The 25500-nt window shown below is 35.7% G+C and overlaps 1 protein-coding gene across 1 annotated transcript in view; it reads right to left on the bottom strand.

Annotated features, from left to right (window-relative positions):
• Positions 1-25500, bottom strand: part of ANAPC1 (anaphase promoting complex subunit 1) — a gene marked incomplete at its 5' end in the record, with an annotated part of 93404 nt that overhangs the window by 24284 nt on the left and 43620 nt on the right. Inside the window, 13 exons of the mRNA XM_079720898.1 lie at positions 2788-2981; positions 3859-3912; positions 4008-4098; positions 4646-4722; positions 11264-11338; positions 12046-12124; positions 13006-13088; positions 13259-13393; positions 14715-14806; positions 16929-17163; positions 19276-19547; positions 22892-23010; positions 24429-24643. Coding sequence (XP_079577024.1) covers positions 2788-2981; positions 3859-3912; positions 4008-4098; positions 4646-4722; positions 11264-11338; positions 12046-12124; positions 13006-13088; positions 13259-13393; positions 14715-14806; positions 16929-17163; positions 19276-19547; positions 22892-23010; positions 24429-24643 — 1721 coding nt within the window. The remainder of the gene's footprint in view (positions 1-2787; positions 2982-3858; positions 3913-4007; positions 4099-4645; positions 4723-11263; positions 11339-12045; positions 12125-13005; positions 13089-13258; positions 13394-14714; positions 14807-16928; positions 17164-19275; positions 19548-22891; positions 23011-24428; positions 24644-25500) is intronic.

The following is a 25500-nucleotide window of genomic DNA, read 5'->3' as shown; positions in this document are numbered from 1 at the left end:
AAGAAACTTCTACAAAACCTGTCAAAAGGAAATGAATGCACACCTTTCTAATAATCTTTACTTTCTGTACTTCTGAAAGGGTGAGTTCCAACGTTTTAACTCAGTCTTAAGAGTGTAAAATAAACCTACTGACTTATAGGAAGTATGTCAGGTGTCCAAGGTCACATACTAAATAAATGAAAGGATACACCATACCCACAGATTGAGAGACTCAATGTTATAACAGATTTCAATTCCTCCAAACCAATGGATAGACTCAATGCAACTCCGATCAATATTCTATCATGTTATTTAGTGTGGAAAAGTCAAAAACAAAGTGTACTATTTATATAAAATGCAAAGAGCCAAGAACAGAAAAATACATTTTTGAAGAAGAAATCTCAGTTTGGAGGATTTACTCTAACTGGATATCAAAACTTATTACAAAACTACAATACTTAAGACAAGTGTGGTACTGTGCAAGTACAGAAAAACAGACAATTGAACATAACAGCCCAGAAATAAACATATGTATATGGACACTTAATTTATAACAAAAGTGGTACTACAGAATAGTGGAGAAAGGATAAACTTTTTGATACCTGTAAGGTGTCAACTGGGGAAAACAACACAGAAAAATCAGTTCCAGGTCAACTTTAAATCCAAATGTGAATGGAAAAGCTAAAAAACTTCTACAAGATAAATAAGCAAATATCTTCATTTCTGGTGGATAAGAATATATTTCATCAGAAGGACAAAGAAGTACAAACCATAAAAGAAAAATATCAATAATTCTGTTCATCAAAAGACAACATTAAGAGAGTTAAAAGGCAAGCCACAGAGTAGGAGAAGATAACCACAACATACAAAACTGACAAAGGTCTTGGGATCATAATGATAAGCTAATATGGAATAGTCATATTAAAAGAAACAGAAAGTAGGGACTTCCCTGGTGGCGCAGTGGTTAAGAATCCGCCTGCCAACGCAGGGGACACGGGTTCGAGCCCTGGTCCGGGGAGATCCCACATGCCGCGGAGCAACTAAGCCCATGTGCCACAACTACTAAGCCTGCGCTCTAGAGTCCGTGAGCCACAACTAGTGAGCCCACATGCCGCAGCTACTGAAGCCTGCGTGCCTAGAGCCCGTGCTCCGCAGCAAGAGAAGCCACCTCAGCGAGAAGCCCACACACCGCAACTGAAGAGTAGCTCCCGCTCGCCGCAACTAGAGAAAGCCCGTGCGCAGCAACAAAAACCCAACACAGCCAAAAATAAATAAATTAATTAATTTTTTTAAAAAGAAACAGAAAGTAGAACAGTGGTTGCCAGGGGGTGGGGGAAGGGGAAATGAAGTGTAGCTGTTTAAAGGGTATAGAGTTTCAGTTTTGAAAAATGAAAAAGTTTTGGAGATTGGTTGCACAACAATGTGAATATATCTAATACTACTGAATTGTACATTTAAAAATGGTTAAGATGGGAAATTTTATGTTATGTATATTATACCACAAATAAAATTTTTTAAATGAATAAACCAATATGAAAATGGGTAGCAAGAGATTTGGACATCACAAGAGGAGACTTTTCAGTTGGCCATTAAAGATATAAAAAGGTGCCAAATACCATTATTCAGGAAAATGGAAATTAAAACCGCAATGAGATACTACTATGTGCCGGCTAAAATTAGGAAGGCTAACAATAACAAGTGTTGACAGGATGGGGAGCAACTGGAACTTCATATGATGCTGATGAGTATATAAAATGGTAAAACCACTCTGGCGTGCTGATGGCATTATTTACTGAAATAGAACATACATATACACCCTATGACCCAGTTCTACTCATAGATCTATACATAACAAAATCAAAAACATGTACAAGAACACTCATAACAGTATTATTCATAACAGTCCCAAACTAGAAAACAAACATATCCGTCACTAACAGAATAGATTAATAACTGTGGTATAACCATACAGTGGAATTCAACAGCACTGAAACATGAATAAACCAATACTACACGTAACATGGATGAATCTCAAACATAACGTTGAGCAAAGAAATAAAGTACAAAAGGATACATAGTATATGATTTCATCTGAATTTCAAAAACAGGCAAAACCAGTCAAAGGTGTTAGAAAGCTACGTAGCAGCTATCTTTGGGCAGAAGTAAAGTAACAGTGAATTGGGAGGGACAGAGCAGGGCTGGAGATGGGCTGTCTCGGTTACATCTTGATCTACATAATATCAAACAGATTTTCATACTGTAGGTAGTTCACTGAGTCATTCTCCTATGATTTGCACACTTTTCTGGATATGTATTTTTATTCAAAACAGATCATTAAAAGCCAAGGGAAAAAAAAAAAAAAAGCCAAGGAAGTCTTATAAAGGGATGAGGTAGTCAGGAATGATAGATGCTGGAAAGAGAGCAAGAAAGTTGAAAACTAAGGCAATCTCATAGGATTTGGTAACTGAAAGTGTTCATGACCATTATGAGAAAGCAATTTAGTAGAAGAGTAAAGTCATTAATGAGTGGGAACACGAGGTGATGCAATGAAGTACTGAGTACAGACTCTTCTGAGAAATGCAGTGATGCCAAGTGTGCTAGAGAGAGGATGGTCACGCTACTAAGTGGGGCATAAATTGGTGGTTAAACTATGAAAAAGCCCTTTTTAAGTGTAATAATGCCCTAGATAAGCTAATAGCTAGTCAGAATTGAAAATTTTCTTGCATCTTCAAAATCAAAATAAGTCACTCTTTGAGATCTTGCTCATGAGATCTTTTCACTGAGGAAAAAATATATATATTCATTTACCTTCCTCCTCCCAAAAACAGAAGTCCAAGGGCCATGTGATGGGCTAAGTGGAAACCATAGTTCATTTCACCACCTGTTTTCATGTGCAAGAAGCGACAAAGCTGCAAAACCTTCAGGTTCCCTGAGCCAGCCATCACCATGGCGAGAGACAGCAGCACCACACTCAGGCAAGTCTCCAGGTTGTAAGGACCTGTCTGGAGACGCAGAAGATGACATACTATAACCGCTGTGCTACGTTTTCTTTATTATCAAAACTAAAGTGGCCAGCATTAGACTACAAATGTTCACAATTTTTAAAAAAATCTAAAAAAACAAATATTTTCCCTGATTATGAAATTTAAGTTCCATGTTGAAAATTCAGAAAATAAAGTATCAAAAGGAAATAACAATCACTTGGAATACTAACAGCTGTAAACATTTTGGCTTTCTTTTTCTCCAAATCTTTCCCTGTATCTATTTTGCTTTTAATGAAACTGAGATATTACTATACACAGTATTTTTAAGCTTTTTAATCTATTTTATCATGAGCAATCTTCACTCATAAAAAATTCTTACAGAATATGATTTTGATAGCTCCTCTATATAACAGTGTAGATACACCACAGTCCATTTTTTGGCTAATTTTACATTTTTTGATGTTTCCAATTTTCTAATATAAATAATGTTGATTAATGTGCTGTTGTTTTTTTAACCAGGAAATAAAATCTTGCAGTCTTACTATCATCAGAGCAGCAATCCTCAAAAGCAACTGCATTTTTACTAAGTACTAATTTTTTCAAAAAGCAGTTACCATGATTCAGTACTGAGCATGGCACAAGGTATGACAATCCATGAAGGTTATGGCTTTTCTTATTTATTTTCTTGTCACAAGAATTAGATACCTTCAAGCATAGTCACATTCTCACCTAATATCCCAGAACTAAAATACAAAGATAAGCCAAAGCTTCAAATCTCCCATTCTAAATTCAAAAACTGTGCATATATTTGGCAACACATAAGTAATCAAATTAGCAGTGAATTTTCTTCAAGTTTAATTTTATTCCCAAGGAAAATCATCATAAAAAGACTTACTACAGAAGCATTAGGTGCAGACAAATAAGTCATAAAATCTTTTGCAAATTTATGCTGGAAAAACAAAAGAAAAAATTTAAGGTTAAAAGAAGCATACTAAGACTCTGTAAAAAAGAAAACAGAACACAGTAAATGAAGATACTTCTTACCAAACAGTTAAATGCTGATAAGTTTTCTGAGCCAGCAAATCGAAAACCCAGAGACAAACAAGCTCCTGCAATTATGTAGACATGTGCCTGCCTGAAAACAGATCACAAGAAATTTAAATACTGTCCTTGTCTTGCTTTAAAATTCATTATTACTGTTATTTGGGGATACAAATAATAAATATTCCTCTTCTCTAAATTATCAATAGTTTATATTCTTCTGGGAATGCTCAACTGTGCCTCTACTCAATCAACTGGACAGATTTCCATCCGGTTTTCTTCAGTGGAAGCACCATGCGGCTCTTGCTGATAAAGTCGGCCTCTTGCCTGCACTGTTTCATATGCAGCAAAAGAAGATAATTTTAAACAATCACTGCCAATTTTTTTTAATGGAAAGGATAAAAGAGGAATATGTACAAGTTAAAACTCAGACACCGCTTTTTGAGGGTAAGAACTCTATACTTCAGAGAGCCAAACGAAAAACAAACCTGTGACCATCTGGTAAATAATGGTTAGAAACATGGGGGATTCAGAATCATTACTCAGATCAAGAACAGGATTACTCCTACACAGTATATTCCAATTCATTTATCTGACAGATGCTAAAGTAGCTGATTTCTATTACATGTTTTAGGACTTACGACAAAGTTTCCAAATTCAAATCCTCTGAACACGGCAATTCGATTTCACTGAGAGAGATACTATTTTCTCTTATAATCTGTCAAGACAGAAGGCAAGAATACTTGGACGTTAACATTCAAGTTACAAGTATTTAATAATTTGAAGAGTAACATATTGCTTATGGCCATATTTATATAAAATAAGCTTTACCAAACCATCTCACTCAAAGGCCTATATTTTAATCACATTGAATGCAATCCAATTTCAAATCTAAGATGGGCCAAATAACTGAATAGGACTGAACGAATATAAACTGGAAGACTTAAGTATATTCTGAATCAATAACAGAGTAATAATGTTTCATGCAAGTGAACTGATATGCAAAGATGATGGCCACAGAGCAGAGCTGGGGCAGGAGTGAGGGGAAGCAGCAGGGAAAGTGGGAAAAAGCAGTTGCAGTGAAACTCTAATAACCAGAGACATATACGTCTTACTCATGAATGTTTCTAGTATTAAGCCTACCGACCTACCAAAGGTGAAGTTAGTCACCAGATTAATTACACAAGCTAAACTAAACTGTCAATAGGTTAATCTGTAACTAACGTTTAGCAACACATCCCTTTCCTTTTAGTATAAGTGTGAACAAGAATTTATTTTTTTTAAATATAGATAATATCTAACTTTAACAACCAAGAACTGATTTGATTCTCTTCACTTAAACACAAATAAAAAACATAAAGCTATATATTCTCTAAACTTATGAATGCAGGTACACAGATGTAAAACTCTGATGATTTATTCCTATAATTCTTCTTAGAAGACTGTTCAGGGGAGTAATATTTCAGCATGCTTTCCATAATAAATCAGTAAGTATTCAGAAGTCGCTTATGACACAATCTTCCTATATACTGAATATCACCGATCAAAAAACTTGAAATACCTTTTCTCTTTGATAATCTCAATGAGGTAAGCAACTATGTTGGTTGTGTAATATAGGCTGATAACTACTTCCATCTTTCTTCCTTCCTCTTGTCTTTATTTTCAATTTTGGATGTATTTACTCAGAAATTGAGCGACATTCTGAAAAACTGATATAACTCCAAAGTGAGTAATTAATATATTCATGGATAACCTGATTATAACATTCATATAAATTAGCAATATCATACAGGAATGGAATATTTCTATTTTGACAGCAGACATATACAAGCTCCTTTTTGTCTTCAAAAGAGCATGTAGCCTGGAGCTTGAAGGCCTAGGTTCTAAGCCCAGCAGGGCCACACACTAGCCCTGGGACCACATCTGTAAAAATGAGCAAAAATAAACTTCCTACCTTCTAGGTGTCTCTGAGAATTAGAGGACTTAACCGCCTCAAAGCTCTTAAAATTAATGCTTGGCACATATGCTTTGCAAGTGTTAGCTCCATTATTATCATTATTATAGATCTGTACCATTGCTATCACAAGACCACACTTGATCATAACCACTTTAAAACATCACTAAAAACTTGGGTTATAAATAACTGTGGGGGGACTTCCCTGGTGGCACAGTGGTTAAGAATCCGCCTGCCAGTGCAGGGGACACAGGTTCGAGCCCTGGTCCGGGAAGATCCCACATGCCGCGGAGCAACTAAGCTCGTGCACCACAACTACTGAGCCTGCGTGCCACAACTACTGAAGCCTGTGAGCCTAGACCCGTGCTCCACCACAAGAGAAGCCACAGCAATGAGAAGCCTGTGCACTGCAACGAGAAGGGGGGGATAGGGAGGGTGGGAGGGAGATGCAAGAGGGAGGAGATATCGGGATGTATGTATATGTACAGCTAATTCACTTTGTTATACAGCAGAAACTAACACACCATTGTAAAGCAATTCTACTCCAATAAAGACATTAAAAAAAAAAGAGTAGCCCCCCACTCGCCACAACTAGAGAAAGCCCATGCGCAGCAATGAAGACCCAATGCAGCCAAAAAAAATTTTTCAATAAATAAATAAATTTATATATAAAAGAAGAAAGCATGCAGTCCAATTATGTCATAAAATAATCCTGTTTTCAATAAATACACAACTGTGGGGGTGGGGAGCACACTTCAACCCAGTCCTTGTAACCTTTTCCATGGTCTCCTAAAGTTTAAAAAATAGCAAGAAATATAAGGAGTAATCAAAGGGAAACATGTAATCACTTAAAGGCAGGTTGAGGCACACAGGAAATGAACAAGAAAAGACCACCAAACTGCCCTGTCTTGTACAGAGTCTTATACAAAAACCTCAAGCTCTGAAGTCCTAACAGCTAGTTTCAGTTTTGCCCCATCTCTTACTAGCTGGATGGTTTTGGACCAGTCCGTCCTCTTTCAGTGTAACAGTGATATACTGAACTCTAGCTACTGTGCGCGAGTCGCTAGGAATGAAAGATGGAAAAGACACGGTAGCTGGCCTTGAGAAGTTCACGGTCTAATAGATACACAAATAGATAATCTAAAGTAGTACATCGTTCCCACCCATACAATGGGGGCAATACTTGAACAATTTATAGCATGACACCGCAAAAAAGAAAAACACTAGGCTGTAGAGGAAAGCTTTTTATGAAGGAAAAAGTGCTATGAAGATGCTAGTTATTGTATTTGACACATGCCTTAAATTCAAACAAATAAGCAGTTTACAAAGTGACCTTTTTAATCCCACCTTTGATGCTAAGTTGCTCCCTACAAGGGACCCTGCTACAGAATCAATGAGATGAGTGGGTGAGAACTAGGAGAAAGTGGAGAGTGACAGGCAATATCAACCAACAGAACTGTGAACTTATTATATGTCCTACTGTGTATCCCTGATGTAATAAAAACCAAATTTAAAATTATTAAGTCTGAAGTAAAATAAATATCAGAGAGATAACTTTGTATTAAAAGTCCAAGAGACTTCCCTGGTGGTCCAGTGGTTAAGACTCCATGCTCCCAATGCAGGGGGCCCGGGTTCAATCCCTGGTCAGGGAACTAGATCCCGCATGTCGCAACTAAGAGCCCACATGCCACAACTAAGTGCCCACATGCCGCAAGTAAGAGACCACATGCCACAACTAAAGATTCCATATGCTGCAACGAAGATTCCACGTTCCACAACTAAGACCCAGCACAGCCAAATAAATAAATTAAAAAAAAAAAAGTCCAGGGCTTCCCTGGTGGCGCAGTGGTTGAGAGTCTGCCTGCCGATGCAGGGGACACGGGTTCGTGCCCCGGTCCGGGAGGATCCCACATGCCGCGGAGCGCCTGGGCCCGTGAGCCATGGCCGCTGAGCCTGCGGGTCCGGAGCCCGTGCTCCGCAACGGGAGAGGCCACAACAGTGAGAGGCCCGCGTACCTCAAAAAAAAAAAAAAAAAAGTCCAAAGACTACATTTCCACAAAAGTTTAAAGAAAGAACTGACATGAATTTTCACCTTCCATTTGAGAATACATTTACTTGTGTACATGTTTAACTTCACTTTATAAACAAAATTTAGTAAAATAAAGTTTTCTCGAAGGCAGTCTACATGTCAGATGCATCTTAAATGCAGCATAGAATTTAATATGGTGTCCTGCATTTGCAAAGGTTCAACAAACATATGCTGAATGAAGAAAAAGTATGTTTTCATCCTACAGTGTACATTTATTTTCCAAAAGGAACTGATATCTCTGACATCTAAATGTGCTGGGAGTTAAATGTCTGCCTGACCCATGAACCATGTGTGATCAGGGCAGACTCAGCCTCCAGAGGATAAAAGAACTGAACTAAAATTAGAACTGGCAGACAAGAGACAGGGTTTGACATCTGATTACAAGTAAATTAACTGCCTGCTTTAAAACAAAATGTATTTGTGTGTGTGTGTGAGTGTGTACACAAATACACAGAGATATGTATGTATGTACATATGTATAAACACTCTTTAGAGGAATACAACAGAAACTCAAAGACAACATGCACAATGTCCCAGCTACAAATCAAAAGTACTTAACATAAGAACAAGAAATGCAACATATTCTCAGGAGAAAAGACCATGGAAAACAATCCTGAAATGACCACACTGTTGGCATTAGAGGAGAAGGATTTTAAAGCAGCTCTTCTAACTAGAAGGACAGTATGCCCATAATGAGTGAAAACACAGAAAATCTCATCAAAAAAAGTAGAAATTATTTAAAAAAAAAAAGGAAAAACAACTAAAAAGTACGGTAAATGTAATTTTAAAATTCACTTCATGTACTTAATAGGAAAATAAAATGCCTGAAGAGTGAATGAACAGAAAGATAAATCAATAGAAACTTGCAATCTGTAGAAACGACAGAAAAAGAATAAAAGACCAGTCATCTCATATATACACTACCAAATGTAAAACAGATAGCTAGTGGGAAGCAGCCGCATAGCACAGGGAGATCAGCTTGGTAGTTTGTGACCACCTAGAGGGGTGGGATAGGGAGGGTGGGAAGGAGGGAGACACAAAAGGGAAGAGATATGGAGATATATGTATATGTATAACTGATTCACTTTGTTATAAAGCAGAAACTAACACACCATTGTAAAGCAGTTATACTCCAATAAAGATGTTAAAAAAAAAAAAAAAAGACCAGTCATCTAATTTTTGACAAAGGAGGCACAGGAATACAATAAAGAGAAGGTGTTTTTAACAAACAGTGTTGGCACAACTAAGTATCTATATTTTTTAAAATGAAAACCTTAACCCTTATCCTCGTACCATAAACGAAATTACTTTGAGATGAATTATGTAATTATACATAAAAGCTAAAACATCAGGGCTTTTAGAAAAAAATAAATCTTCAGGCTAGGCAAATATTTTTTCCATAGGACACAAAAAACAACCATAAAATTGAACGTTGATAAATTAGACATTATCACATTTTTTAAATTTTCTACTCATCAAAAATAGTACTAAAAAAATGAATGGGCAAGTCAGATTAGGAGGGATATTTGCAAAACATTTATCTGACAAAGGATAGGTTTCCAGAATATATAAAAAATTCTAGCATCTCAGTAATGAAAAGATAAACAATACAAAATTTTTTTTAATGGGCAAAAGATATAAATAGACATTTCATTAAAAAAAGATATATGAAGAAGCAATAAGCAAATGAAAACGTTCTCAACATGCAAATTGAAACTACAATAAGTTATCATTACATATTGACCAGCAGAGCTAAAATTAAAAAGACTAACACCACCAAATACTTGCAAGATGTGCCACAGCTGCAGGACATGCAACAGCCAGCATTCTCATACACTGTTGGTCCAAGAGTAAAATGGTGCAACGTCTTTGGAAAAACGTTTACCAGTCCTTATAAAACTAAACATACTCTAAAGCTACTCTATGCCTCAGTAATTCCAATCCTAAGTATTTACTCAAGAGAAACTAAAACATAAATCCACATGTATATTTGCATAAGAATATTTACGGTACCAAAACCTGGAACGAGCCCAGGCATCCAACAAAAGAGAATGAAAAAAAAAACTGTGGTTTATTCATACAATGGGATACTACTTAACAATAAAAAGTTTGAACTACTCATATACTCAATGGTGTCTCAAAATCATGCTGAGTGAAAGAAGTCTTAAACAAAAGGGTATACATTGTGATTCCATTAATATAAAGTTCTATATCGGGCAAAGTAATATATTTTGGAGAAAAAAATCAGAAAATTGGTTGTCTTGGGGATGGGGAGTGAGTGCACAGACTGAGTGGGAAGGGAACTTGTGGCCATTTTGATAAAGGTTTGTTTCCATGAACTTATACATTAGTTGAATTGTATCAAATAGTATAATTAAAATTTGTGCAGTTCATCATATACAAATTTTACCTTAAAAGGAAAAGAAAAGAGGTAAATACTGAATTCTAGTTAATAATACACATGCTGAAGTACTTAGGGAAAAGTGTATGACTATCTGTAACTAACTTTGAAATTCATCAAAAAATAATGGGTTGGATAGAGGAAAAGATAAATGGATACGTGATTAAACAAGTCCATACAGTAAAATATTAATTGTAGAATCTAATTGGTTGTATGGGTGTTTGTATAAAGTTCTTTCAGCCTTTATTTTGAAATTTTCTTATTAAAACATTGGAGGGAGCACTCTAGCATTCTAAAGGATAAACAGATTTATTTTCTAAATAAAAAGGTACCGAGGACATGGACAGTTAATTAAAGGGCAATATTTAGTTACAATACTTACAATATTTGGAGTTTTTACAAAAGAGTCTGCTTATTTTTAACTATTTGGCTTATTGCATAAATATGCCATAAAGTAATTAAAACAACTTCTTACATACAAGATAAAAAATTGTCACAAAGTATAACAGTATTTTGGATAAATGTATCCTTATTTAGGATAAAAATGTCAAAAATACTTTTTTAGAGTTCTTCGATACATTTAATTTTTAAAAATCAGCATTTCTAGTGCTCTGTAACCGAAAAAGGAAGGCTGTGGTCTGTGCTCAGCATACAATCTTAAAATAACAGTTCCTACGTTTTCAAGAAATATAGTAATCATAACCATCACTACTGCCTTCAAAAGAAAAAGTATTTTATAAGGTTTTAGAAAATCCCACAGGAAATCATAATTTTATGTGATTAAAGATATAATAATATTTATTATACATACGTACTTGAGGAACGTTGCTATCAACCCACTTGGAATTTGGTAAAATATCATCCCACAAAATCAGGCATCGAGCAAGTGTCTTAAAAAATGCAATACAGAAAAATTAATTACAGCAGGCAAAGTTCATAGATTTTGTAACAATGATAATACTGTTAATAGAACAATTTGAGAATTAGTTCCCAACTGATGAAAAATTTGAAAAACAAAGTATATAGTATCAACCTAAGCCACTCATTAAAATAAACTGAAGATTTACATTTATCTCAAAAAAATCTCAAATTGATTTGATCATCACTGAAGTTTGGAGGAGTTGGAGAGAAGTTTTTAAAACCTGCTCCATAGAAGAAAAATCATAAAGAAAAGAATCATACCTAGATCTGTCTACATAATTTAAAGCCTTTCATATGCTAAAAGCATAAACATTGTAGAAAAGGGAAAATCTGAATCAAATTTATGTCAGTTACTGTAACTAATTATACCCTTAATAGTATTATTTCATTCTTAATAATAATGAAAGAACGTAAAATAAAGTAGTAATGAAGCCCCAGTGTCTTGTTACTTATTAGGAAGTTTTGAATAATAATGTGACAAGTTAAAATGTCACTCCAAGTATTATATATCAAAGTGATTGTCTTTCCTGGCAATTCCTACAGTTATATTTGGGAAATTTCAAAAGAACACTACCAATTATATATACACATGATGGATTAACAGTAAAGCTCCCTGGTGGAGATATTTTATAGACTCCTCATGTTAACAGAAATTAAAAATTGCCAAGTACCATACCCTAAGTAAGAGAAATTCTGGCTTCACAAAGTCCAGCAAATACATCGTGTCGGGAGCTCGGAGCCAATCTGCAATGGATCTGTTGGTGGTGGATACCAGTAAGCGTTATTGCTCAAGAAGAGAATAAGATCATCAAGACCACAAGACAGATTTCAAGAATTTTCTTTCCACTCCAACCACTGTCCTACTTTTTCCCATAGTACTTCATGTCCTCCAACGTAATACTTAGTATGTATGTATTTCTTACTGTAAGTTTCCTAAGGGCAGATATTTTTAGCTTTCTTTTATTAAATGAAACATCTCCAGTGCCAAGAAAGCAATGTCATATACTTTCATCCAAAAAGTAGATGATTAAACCTGTTTTTAACAACTTTGTTAATTTTACAAACATTCACTTTGTCTAAAAAAGGAATTTACAACATTGAAAAATTTCTTTAATCTTAGAATGTTTTTTAAATTAAAAGACTTAAAACCCAACTTACTCTTCTATACAAAATGTAAAAGAATAAACACCAAACATCTACTTTCAAGTGTCAGCACTAATTACGGGGCTTGGGGAGGCAGAAGAAATAGCTATTAGGAAAGCTCTCGAACTAAGCAGAAACCATTTTTATGAATGGTAACCAAGAATATAATAATGCTAAGTATTTCTGATTTACCCAGGCCTCATAACAAGCAAAATTAATGAAAAGGAATTTAGACATTGTTTGATTGTCAGTGACATCAACTATAAAACAAAAGTGAATAGAAACTGGCAACTGTATTATCAAATATCATTAAAATAACCAAATGTATTATTTCTAGATAAAACTCTATATAACTTGTAGTATCTGAGAGCACTAAAATCAGGCTCATCTAGCACAGGAGAGGTAAACACAGTAAGATAATTTAGTTTTACTGCTGAGGTCAGAAAGGAAGTCACATGGTCATTGCAAGGGATGGGGTGAGGAGATGCGGTACCTGTTATTGGTTTTTAAGTAGATCATGGCCAAAGCGAGAGTGGCACCTGGACAAGTTACATCCACATTTATGGTATCTCCTTCCTATCAAAAGAAAAGTTTGTGTAAAAGAGCTCTGAATTATTACAAAATTCTTCTGAATACTAACCTATGCTTAAAATTAACATATTTACACATGTTGGTATGAAAACTACTATTTTCAAATTAACTTCTTAGCTTGCAGAAGTTTGATCTGTTGCTTGATTTGGACTTACTTTGATTTGATAACTTGGAGATTTATGTTTCTCCCTGTGCATCCCTGCTTGAAAGCGCCTATGGCCTCCAACCATGTACTGGTAAAGCTGCTCGGGCACATTGAGATCAGACATACCTATCAAATTACTGCCATGCTGTAAACGAAGTAACAGACAAGGGAAAGGAAATTTTACAGAATAAGATCCATGACACATACCCATAGCAAAGAAAACAATAAACTAACTTCAAAGCCAGCCTTCTGGGTTTTTTATCAATTAAAATCTCATAACTCAGTCTGTTAATAATTCACATTAAAAATTATAATACATACACAGGCAAGTTAATACTTTCATTTCATAAAATACATAAAGGCTTCAAAATACAGTTAACTGCATTAACAGTTAAAGAAAATATTAGGTAGGTAAATGAAACCTGAACTATGAACACCTGAATCCTTTCATTATTGTGCCTATGAACTATTCCAGCAATAATAACCATAATAATAACTTACTGAACGCTTAACGCTCTTCCAGGCATGATTCTGTATGTTTAACATGGATTAACTTATTTAATATGACAATTCGATCAAATAGCTACTATTTTACAGGTGAGGAAAGGGAGGCACAAAGAGATTACGCCCCAGGTTACATAGCTAGTAAGGAGCAGCAGTGGATATAAAACAAGGCAGTCTGGTTCCACAGTCTATTGAGCTGCTTAACTACTAGAAAATACTGTAGTTAAATGATGTCAGGACTCACTGGTCAGGACCAGAATTCACATCCCAGTTCCCAGTATGATGCTTTTCCATTGTTTTATCTGCCTCTTTAGTTCATGTGTCAAATGTGAAGAGTCAAAAGCCTAAACGACAGTCGACTTTCTTTATATAATTCAGTTTCAGTATAATACTGTATTGGTGGTTCTTCAAAGGACCCACATTCCAGCTGACATAGTCATTTAATGTCTCTGGTAACCCTACACTACGTCTACTAGATGGGGTTAAAGATGGGGAGTCAGAATGATACTGCATTCTGTCACAAAGCAGCTGCCATTCTGGGATACCTAGTGAACACCAGGGCACCAAAAGAGAGTTCTGGTTTATCTCTAGTCCTACAGACTCTTAAGGCTCCCCATCACACACCCATTTTCACTTTTTTCTGTTTTCTTACTGAGTGAACTGTTATTTCTTCATCTTATGTCTTGAGCTCTTTTCGAGAAACTTCATTCACTTAGTTCATTCATGAACACTTATATCTAAGCCAGGGGGGAAGAAACCTTAAAGCCCCATTCTCCACTACAATTTCTCTCCATTCCCAAATCTGGCACTTTGAAAAATATCCAGAAAGAAGAAAGAGCTGAGGATCACAGCAAGTTAAGTCACAGTAAGGCAGAGTGGTATTCAGAGTAAACTGTCAAGGCTACTTGTCTCAACAAGCAGAATTTGTAACTGAAGCATCTGCAGGCACAGACTCTGCTTACCCCCAAGCAAACCATGCCCAGAGCCAAGCCAGCAGCCAAAGAGTAAGACTCTCTGTCCGTGCAGTATTCCATTTCAGGACCAGGGGGCCGTCCTATAAAACAGAAAGTAACACAATTCAAACTGGCCTCTTAAAATCCTAACTCGTAAAAGTTTTAGAGTTAACTTTCTAGTAAGTTGCATAAGAACTATGGATTCAATATAACCCCACTAAGAAAGATCTGACGTTATCACAAATGGTGTCCACAACTATCAGTTTACCACAAAATAAACCCCAAACATGGTTCTTCTAATTTGCCAATCTGAAAGCAATCGCTTTAAAATACTATCAAACCTTGAGTTTTATAATAAAAAAAAAAATTTACCAAAATTTTTTAAAGGGGATGGATGCTCAAAAAAGCTTCAATTTGTAATTTCTTTCCTTTTGTTCTTGTTTTGTTAGCTTCAAATCTATTCAGATGTGGTAAAAACATGTTCAAATACTGATAAGGAACAGGAAGGACACTTCCTTTAAGTTTTTAAGAATGTTAAATATTATGCATCCAGACACTTATTTTGAATCTATATAATACTGAGCCTTACTATGATAGAATTTCTCTGTATCGATGCTCTAAGTTTGACTGGATGCAAAATTCATACTTTAAAAAGTACCCCCTAATTCTAACTCCACCCCTTTTAGGGCAGCAAAATGTATTATATATAAAGACCCCTTCCACCAAAAAAAAAGTTCACATTCCTGGAATTTCATCCCCAGGAAAAAAACTTTTTTAAAAAGAAAGAAAAATTATACACAAGTAATCAGTGTAATGTTTATTGCTTAATTAGCAAAGAGTTAAAAACCACCTAAAAGCCCTGAAAATAAGACAATGATTAGGCAATTTATAGAAAACCAACTCAGTGAGCTATTCCACAATATAAAATTAATTTTAAAAGCCATTTATGACAATGATATATGAAAAGGGCAGTACAAAAACAGTACGTACATTCTGACTGTAATTATACAAAAGAGCATACGCATATGAATCCAGATGAAATCTTCTGTATACAATATGAAAGAGGTGTACTATGGCTGTGAGATATGTATAATGTTGGCACCATTAGATATCATTATGATACAGCCAAAGAATGTTAATTACCTTGCAGATGAACAAGCTTTAAAAGCCAATCCTGAGTATCTTCTGAAGAAGTGTTTCTCAGACCAATCACTTATGCTATTACATATTTTGCTGACAGGAAAATTTTAGCTTTGTGAATATTTCATCACTGTAGTTGACTACATTGTTGACTCCAATTCTTCACTGCCCTACAGTGCCAGTTATAAATACATCCACACTCCTGACAGAGTTTCCTCTGTACCTGAACGTGTGACCGGCTTTGAACTAGGATCCTGGCTGGCTCAAGGTAAGCAAAGGCCTAAAATGCGCTTCCATTATTTGGTTCTCCCTCTTGCCCTTCTGTTATCACCATAAAAGAAGGCTGGGTCCCAGAATAAGGCATTTGGAGCAGAGTCTGAGCAGCAGACCATAGATCTATGGCCTGAAGCAGAGATGCCTGGGCCAATTTTGTGGCTATCCTGAAACATATGTAGAAAGATCCTGAATAGGACACAACAAGACATGCAAGTATGTATCTAAATTACTGAACGTACCAATAATGCTAATAGCATTTCCATTTCTCAGAAAAAGATGATAACACGTAAGACACGTTTCCAAAGAATGTAGACTTCGGAGAAAACATAAAAAATGCCTTTTATCATGAACATACCCACCAGCGTATAGAGGAAAGCCGGAATCAATCACTTGCATTTTGTTAGAAGTGTTGTTGTCCGACAGAATAAACATTGTGCTTGTAGGGATCAAAACAATCAACTCTGAATTTTAAGTGTAGACCATTGCTAGACATTGCCTGGCAAAGACAGAGCAGGATAGGCAGCATGCTCGCACGTGATTAAGACCTCAGGCGACCTCGTGAAATGGGACCACTGGAGCTCAATAATGGGCTAGCCAAGTACGTATGCAGACCAGTAACCTGCATAGTAACATCAGCCTTGGAAAACATTACTTTGCAGTTTTTTTCTTTATTAGTATAGCTCATTCTGTGCTCACAAAAGCTACTATTTTTTCCTTAATTTTTATAATCTTACTATCATTTTTACTTTGGGTCCTGTGGAATGGTAAAAATACACTTACGAAACCACAGCACTATTAACGCCATACCTATTTCAGCCAACAAGACTTCTGCGGTATGCCTATGAGCTGTCCCTTGATAAACAAGGCCGATGCCAACCACTGCAGCCACTTGGACGTTGTGAGGAACATCAAGCTCTGTGGACGTTGGGGGCAGGAGAGCAGGAATGTGGATGCTAAGAAGCCGTGTAATCGACATATCCATGGTGCCTAGTTTAGCAGCAGAAACACCAAGGAGCAGTCCAATGCTTGTCATCTCATGACCCTAAGACAGAAAACAGAATGAGACTTAAGTCACTACCAAAACAAATATGTAGTTTTAAGTAAAATACTGCCTGCCAGTACTGTGACAGGCGCAGTGAGGAGCTCCAAGAATACACAAGCACACTAAACAGACAGGGTCCTTGTTCTGATGAAGTTAGTGCCCTTGGGGAAGGGAAAGTGTTAAACTAAAAAATACGTATTATTGAAAACTCAGCAAATGAAAAACTGTAAAGATTATGAAAGAGTATTTTAACAGAGCCTACTTTAGATTAGAAGGGACTGGAGAATTATTAAGAATCTCTAAAAAGTAAAATTTACAATAGAATGAGTACAAATTAGCCAGGCAAAGTGGCAAGAAGGGAGGGCACTCAAATTTACCAAGTGAGAGAGAATGCTGACAGGTGAGGGAAAAACATGTAAATGACGCCAAGATGATTAAAAAAAAACCCTCACATTGATATTCAATTGACTACAAGGGTGCCGAGACAATTCAATGGGAAAAGAAGAGTTTTTTCAAAAAAACGATGCTGTGATAACTATACAGCCACTTGGAAAAGAATGAAATTGGACCCCTTCCTGACATCATACATAAAAATTAACTTCAAGTAAGATGTAACTAAAAGTAAAAAAAAAAACTCTTAGAAGAAAACATAGGTGTAAATCTATGTAATAGATATAAATCCAAGTGATCTTGTGCTAGGCAGTAACTTCTTAGATATGACATCAAATGCACAGTAACCAAAAAAAAGTAGATGAATTGGACTTCATCAAAATTTAAAACTTCTGTGCTTCAAAGACACCATCAGAAAGTCAAAAAACACGATGGCAGAAAATTTTTGCAAATCATGTTATCTGTTAATGGACTGGTATTCAGATTACATAAGGAACTCTTACAACTCAACAACAAAGACAGCCAATTAGAAAATAAGCAAAGGATTTGAATAGACATTTCTCCAAAGATGATATACAAATGACCAATAAGCACATGTAAAGATGTTCAATATCATTAGCCATCAGGGAAATAAATGCAAAACAAAACCACACTGAGATATTACTTCACACCTACTAGGATGACTATAATTAAAAAGACAGATAATAACAAGTGTTGGCAAGAGAGCAGAGAAATTGGAACCCTTATGTATTGCTGGTGGGATTACAAAATGGTGCAGCCACTCTGGAAAACAATATAGTAGTTCTTCAAACTTTAAAACAAAGAGATACCATATGATGCAGCAATTCCACTCCTAGCAATATACCCAATAGAAATGAAAACATTCACCCACACAAAAATGTGTATATAAATGTTCACAGTAGCATTATTCATAATAGTCAAAAAGTAGTAATAACTCAAGTATCCATCAACTGAGGAATGGAAAAATAAAATACAGTATATCCATACAATAAATATCTATTCAGCAATAAAGAGGAATGAAGTGCTAATACATGGTACAACATAGACAAACCTTGAAAACATTACAGTAAGCAAAAGAAGCCAGTCATAAAAGACCATATATTGTTTGGTTCCATTTATATGAAATGTCCATAGTAGGCAAATCCATAGAGACAGCAAGTAGATTAGCAGCTTGCCAGGGGCCGGAGGGAAAGGGGAACGGAGAGTGACTGCTCCTAGGTAGGGGGTTCCTTCATGGGGTGAGGAAGATGTTCTAAAATTAACAGTGGTAATGGATGCACAACTCTGTGAATATGATAAAAACCACTGAATTGTGTACTTCATATGGGTGAACTTTTATGGCATAGAAGTGGAAAAGTTTACGCCAAAAGAAAGAGTTTGGTCTGCCAAGGAGCTAATACAAGCAGTCTCTATGGCTGAAGCATAGGGAGCAAGGAAAAGAGAAGCACAAAGTAAGGCTGGGGAAGTGAGTAGGATCACACAGGCTCCTAGAATGTACATTAAGAGCAATGGAAGATCACTGAACAGTTTGACCAGGGAAGTGATATATTCCGATTTACACTTTAGAAAGATTTCTCTGCCTGCTGTGAGAAGAATGCACTTAGAGGTACAAGACTGAAGAAGAGCAAACAGAACAACTAGGAGCTACTGTAATAGCCCAGGGGAGGCACAAGGCCAGGAGCTGGCAGCACGAGTTCTCACCTTGGTCAGGTAGTCATGGATATTGAGAGTAGCCAGCTTGGTAAGGTGCCCGTTCAGACCCAGGGCCATAAGAAAGCCAGCATACTCATTGGCTAACTCGGCGTGCTTGGGCTTATTGTAGACAATCCAGGCTGAGTCGATCTGGGAGGCAGGGGCTATCTTTAGGCCAGCAGCCACACCATTATGGAAGCTGGCCCAGCTGGTCATGTTGGGAGGCACATCGATGTTGCCACTGTTCAGGTCTACTGTTGTGTTCCGAGGCGGTGCCCGCCCTATTCAGGCAAACAAAATTTTAAATTGAGAGAACAAAATTTCAGAAACCAAAATTGTTACATTTAGATGCTTTGAGAACAAAGACCACTTTTCTACATTCAAAACCCTTAACCCCATAATACCTGTAATGATGTTAGGTTACTACGCATACTTAAAGTTTTATACATGTGAGTCAAACTTGATGCAAGGTGGAAAAACCTTAACTGTATAAAATAATTCACTGTCCTTTCTGCTAAAATATATGGGACTATAATAAGATAACTGATACCAATTTAACTGTGTACAGATCTGATTAGGATACCCACTGCTTTGGAATCTGTCTTTCAAACAGCAGTAAGCTCACCGAAAAAGAAAATGAAAATTAACATCAAAAACTACATGAATAATAATTCCAACATGTGATTGACAACAATGTTAATTTCAAATATGCCATCCCATCTTTTTCTCTGGACGTTACGGAAAAATTATATTTTTAAAAAAGACAAGGAGCTTTATAAATTTGCTCTATCTCTTATCTATACATCTCTCTATATGATACAGAAATCTACACGCTATTGGTAAAAATGCCAAATTGTATTCAAAGATACCTATATAAAAAACATTTTATACACTTGAGTTACCCAGTGAACCATAAAAGAGTATTCACTAAATTTAAATCTGTGGTCAACTTATTTAAGAACAGTATAAATTAAATGTTCATGATGCTATGTTCTCTTTGAATGCCTTTTCTTGAGTGTTTTGACTACACTGCGTACCCACAAATACTGAATTATCTCTATATTTTTAATATTCTGTATTAGCTCAAGTCATGGATGACTATTTAAAATAAATATTCTAAATACAGTAAGTCCCTTACATACGAACTTTCAAATTGCTAACTTTCAAAGATGCAAATGTTCACGTGTCCAATCCCGTAAGTTAGTTCACGCGTCTGGTGTACGTTGTCACGTTTGTGCATCCTCTACAAGTGGTTGTGCTTTTGTGTACTTTACTGTACAGTACTGTGTAGAGTACAGTAGTACAGTATCTTCAAGCCCAGGATGTCCAGAAGCAAGCGTAAAAGCAGCAGTGATGTAGCTGGTACAGTGTAGCCAATTGTGTTAGTTGGGTATCTAGGCTAACTTTGTTGGACTTACAAACAAATTGGACTGATGGACGTGCTCTCGGAACTGAACTCGTTCATATGTAGGGGACTTACTGTATTGCATACAGTTATACAGTTCACTAGAGGTTTGAAAATATGGTTTTAAAGGAGTTCTGAAAGTTATGTAAATTTTAATTAGATGCACAGTGTCTTGTTTGTAGTCTATATACACATACACAGACACAAGCATAAAATAAAATATATTTGTATTCACCATTTGCTTTTTGTACCTAAGAGCTAACTCAAATGCTGGTCTGTGATAGCACCACACTGGTGACAAGTTCATGAGTTATATTTTTACTTTCTCAAAAAGGGCAGAGAGATTAATAATGAAAAAGCAAGTAAATTTTCTAAAACAACAATTCAACATATGTATAAGACATAATTTTTATACACAAGAGAAAATAAAAGGCAAAGGGTAAAGCAAATTTTCTTCAATAAGAATAATTACATACAAAAGCACAACAGGCCAAACCAGTGTCAGTTAAGGAACTATTTCAAGTGAACATTTTTTTCCTAAATGAATTTATTATTAAAACAAGATCATCTTTTGGCGGGGGGCAGTGCTGGTCTTGGGAGGGGGTCCTACCAGAATGACTAAAAGAATAAAACTTTGCATCAATGTCATAAATACATTTTAAATCATGCAAATTTAAACGCATTCTGAAAAAAGAGACAATGATTCATGCATTTACTTTTTAACATCCACCCAAGCGTTACCACCCAGATGTAATACATTTTAACATTTGCCAATTTTGCATGAGATTTTTTTTAACCCAAACCTTTTATATGAAAACACTCAGTTAAAAGACTAATAAAATGAACACCTATACACAGTACCCTCCATCAATATTCACTAATTGTTCTGATTCTGCCATAGCTGTTTTATCTCTAAGAGAGAGAACAATTAAAATACTGAAGGTAACTGTTTGCTGTGTCTGTCAATGAGATTATGGCTCCAGAAAAGGTGTGATATAGGATACAGGAATGTGTTCTTCACTAGCCGATCTCATTTTCTGCATGTTGCTAAAAACACAAGCTCTTTACAAATCTCAGTGGGACCCTGGGTTTTTTAATTATGTAACTTAAAATATGGTGGAATGGTATTTGTATATACTACATCCTATACACTACTGTATGTATCATACATTTGTACGGGTCACATATACTATATACTTTAAGGGATTTTCAATAACAATTTCAACTGTATACAACTGTCACATTTAGTATATATATTCAAACCAGATCAGGTGGATGTGCACTATAAAACCCATTATAATCAGTAACGTTGGGAAATAAGTACACTTACATCTGGCAGAAGTAAAACCTCATGTAACCAACCAGAAGGGAAATTTGACAATATGTTACATCAGTCTTAAAATCTTGCTGATAAGATAAAAGATAAATATAACCCAACAATACGTTTGTAATGGCAAAAAACAGTAATTTCCAAAAATACCAGGTGGTTTATATAAACTATATTCCATTAAGCGAAATATTCTGGAGCAAATAAAAATGAAGTTGTTGATTAAAAATGTGTATAAAATACATATACATAATTGTACACATATATATGCTACATATAAAAGGATGCTCACTCACTATATAGTAAATTTTTAAAAACAATTTCTAAAACAGGTTTAAATTTTCTGATAAACAAATATAAAATTATAAAATGGAGAAATAAAATTGGGAAACAAATAAACCAAAGTGTTATTTAACACTAGTGAACTCTAACAAGTTGGGACTACTATGAGTGACCATTTTTTCTTTTTGCTTAGTATATTTTCTTGTTTTTGTACAAGCATCATCTATTCATGCTAAGACATAACAAGACATTTTAAGACTAAATATTTTTACATATTGACTTTAAGGTTATTTAAAGTTTAATAATCTCACCATTCAATAGTATCTTTCTAAACTTCCCCACGTGCCTTTTTATATCTTGAAATGGTCTCATTAAAAACAAAATTTAGTAATGGGCTATATTCTACTTCCCTCAATGTTTAATTTGATTTGCTATTTGAGCTTTGATAAACACTACAGTAGCTATTAACAATAATCACTACAGTAGCTATTAACAATATTTAATATCATGGGGGATAGAGCATTTCTTTGGTTTTAACTACAATGATTCAAAAGAACTCCACTAAATATATACCCATTTTCCTTTCTCACTGAGCCCAGAATTTAACATACCTGTCAAATTCAACTTAGGAATAGGCAATGGCTCCGTTGGAACAGGATGGTATGAAAACAAGGTAAACATTCCCCGTCCTACTGGAAGAGCCATAGTTCGCTGACACAACTGGAGCAATCTATAATTAAAATTAAAACCAACATGTGAAAAAATTTTAAACAAAAAAAACTGGAATGTAATCTGTAGGCAAGTATTTCAAAAGCAGCAGTGCTGTGTAAGATGAAGCCACATCAAAGTAAATCCATACAAAGTCCTGAGTGAGTCATCTAAACACGGCTGTTCTCATTCTAATACTCTTACTCCCATCAGAAACTCTAAAGGGGAGACACGTTTCTTTCTTCTGTTTCATATTTGCTTTGAATTAAAATCAGCTGTTGTATAAACCAAGCCAACTCTCCCTAAGTATTCAAAAAGTAAAACCTGTAATTCTACTCTAAATGATGCTAACCCTCTCAGAGGAAAGTATCACATTTGTTGGGTTTCCTCACTGTGCTGTTATCAGTTTAGCTGGGATCCTCCTCTCATCCTTTTTGTGAATGTAGCCCAAGTGCCACCTCCATGGGTGCACACAAGGTAAAAAAGGAAGTCCCTGTTTTGGAGGTCAGTGGATTTCATGGTGTCTCCAGGAAACACAGAAGGAGTTTCATTTACTTGATGGTGAGGACTTATAGGACTAATAGCACTATATGTCAACTATGTTCAAGGTTAAAATGGCTTCTACAGGCTATACTTTGAAACTAATACACTGCTTTTGAATTTGTTTCTATGTTAAAATAAATGGCATCCAACAGAAATTATGGAAGCAGGGGCATTCATAACCAGGAAACACTTAAGACAAGTTATATCTGAAGACAGAAATATCCCTCCTCCTTCTGAGGCTAACCAGAGGCTGAAGTTCTCTCTGCAGACAAAGTTATTCACAAGCACCCTCTCCAACTGTAAATATATATAGCTGCTTTCTAGTTCATTGGTGAGGAAAATTTTGCTGTCCTAAGATTCTCTGGGAACACTGCCCCACATTAATTTAAAATCAGGGAAATTTAGAATCAGGCCAGCAGACTACATTCCATAACATGTTTAGCAGAAACACTATACATAATCTACAAAATTATAATAGTGAAAACAAAAACAGTATAGCCTCCCCCTTCCATTTAAGATGCCATTGATTTTAAGATGCAGCACTATTTCATGAGGTACTAAAAAAGAAAAAACACTGCCATTTAAACCATAACACCTACAAACACCTACAGATTGAAAGACATAATCTGATTTCAGAAATAGTAAAAGGTACAAAAAAAAAATCAGCGTCATACAATCAATGAACTCTGATAATAATCACTGACTGCATTGAGCTTTACTATGTACTGGGCAGTGCTCTAAGCACCGTGTAGAAATGACCCACTTGATTCCCAGAGAAACTCTGTGAGGTGTGAATGCTACAGTCATGCTTATTCTTACAGCTGAACAAAATGAGGCAGTACTTAATTTTTTATTTAAATTTTTACCTAAATTACAGCAGTTGATGTTTTCCTTTACCTGTTCTCTTTTTCCTCAATGAACTCATGGTCACTGAGTTCTGGGTACTGCACCACGTTGACGCGGACAGGATGCGCACTCTGAAGAAGCCTTCGCACATCCTGCACCCTTAAGTCTTCACTCCATATTAGTGACATCACCTCCTGATTCATGTCATTCATGCCATCATCTTCCTCCTCAGTTCCTGTTCCTGAAGGAACATCTGATGAGAGCACCTGAGTAACAGACTAGGTTGTAATACTAATTTAAAAACCAGCCAACACACACTTATTGAACATGAGGATACACAGGATGAGGTACCAAGTCTACATCAGTGCAGAGAAAAAATATATTCCAAAGCAGGGCTGGCTTGGGTTCCCAATACATACTGGGACTCTAACGTAAAAATCTTTTTTTTTTTAAGTATAATTATATTGCCCACTTGGAAACATTCTTTACTGAGCCAAGGGGAAAGCTTTCAACTTACGACAATAGTCGGGAGGCTGATTCCATTGAAAGATATATTCTAAAAAAATGGTAAAAATCTAACTATATCCTAAATATTCCAAAAAGGACACAAATTACTGCAAATGGAATATTAACCCCACGCACTAAAGAACCAACACCAATTTAAATACTGTCTTTAATTGATAGAAGCAGAAGAAAACAACCTGGAAGGATATAAACCAAGGGCTGGAGGAGGGCAGACAACACTTTCTCACTTCTGTACTTTAAACAGAATAAATCATGGTTGGTTTTCACTTTTTTTTTCCTAAGTATGTTCCAACTATATTTCATAAAAGGAAAGGGATGAAATGAAGCAAAACAAGTGAGGAGAGTTCATTCCTTGCTTATCATTCTGTCCTCATAAGCTCAGCATGTACTTTACTAGGAGCCTTCCCAGTCCACATAATTCAGTCAGACTTTAAGACAGATGTTAATAGCAGAAATCTCATTTTCTCTCAGTTTTAACTCCTTTCACCAAAAATTAACTCCTAGGTGAAATGCTAAAGTTTTGCAACATTTAATGTGGAAGCGACATTAGCCTGAAAAAAGAATAAAGGTAGATATGACTAGATAATCAGTCTGACTT

The sequence above is a fragment of the Hyperoodon ampullatus genome (genome assembly GCF_949752795.1).
Source record: "Hyperoodon ampullatus genome assembly, chromosome: 15".
Taxonomy (NCBI): domain Eukaryota; kingdom Metazoa; phylum Chordata; class Mammalia; order Artiodactyla; family Ziphiidae; genus Hyperoodon; species Hyperoodon ampullatus.
The sequence above is the reverse complement of the archived record's forward strand: the minus strand, read 5'-3'. Positions and strand labels throughout refer to the sequence as shown.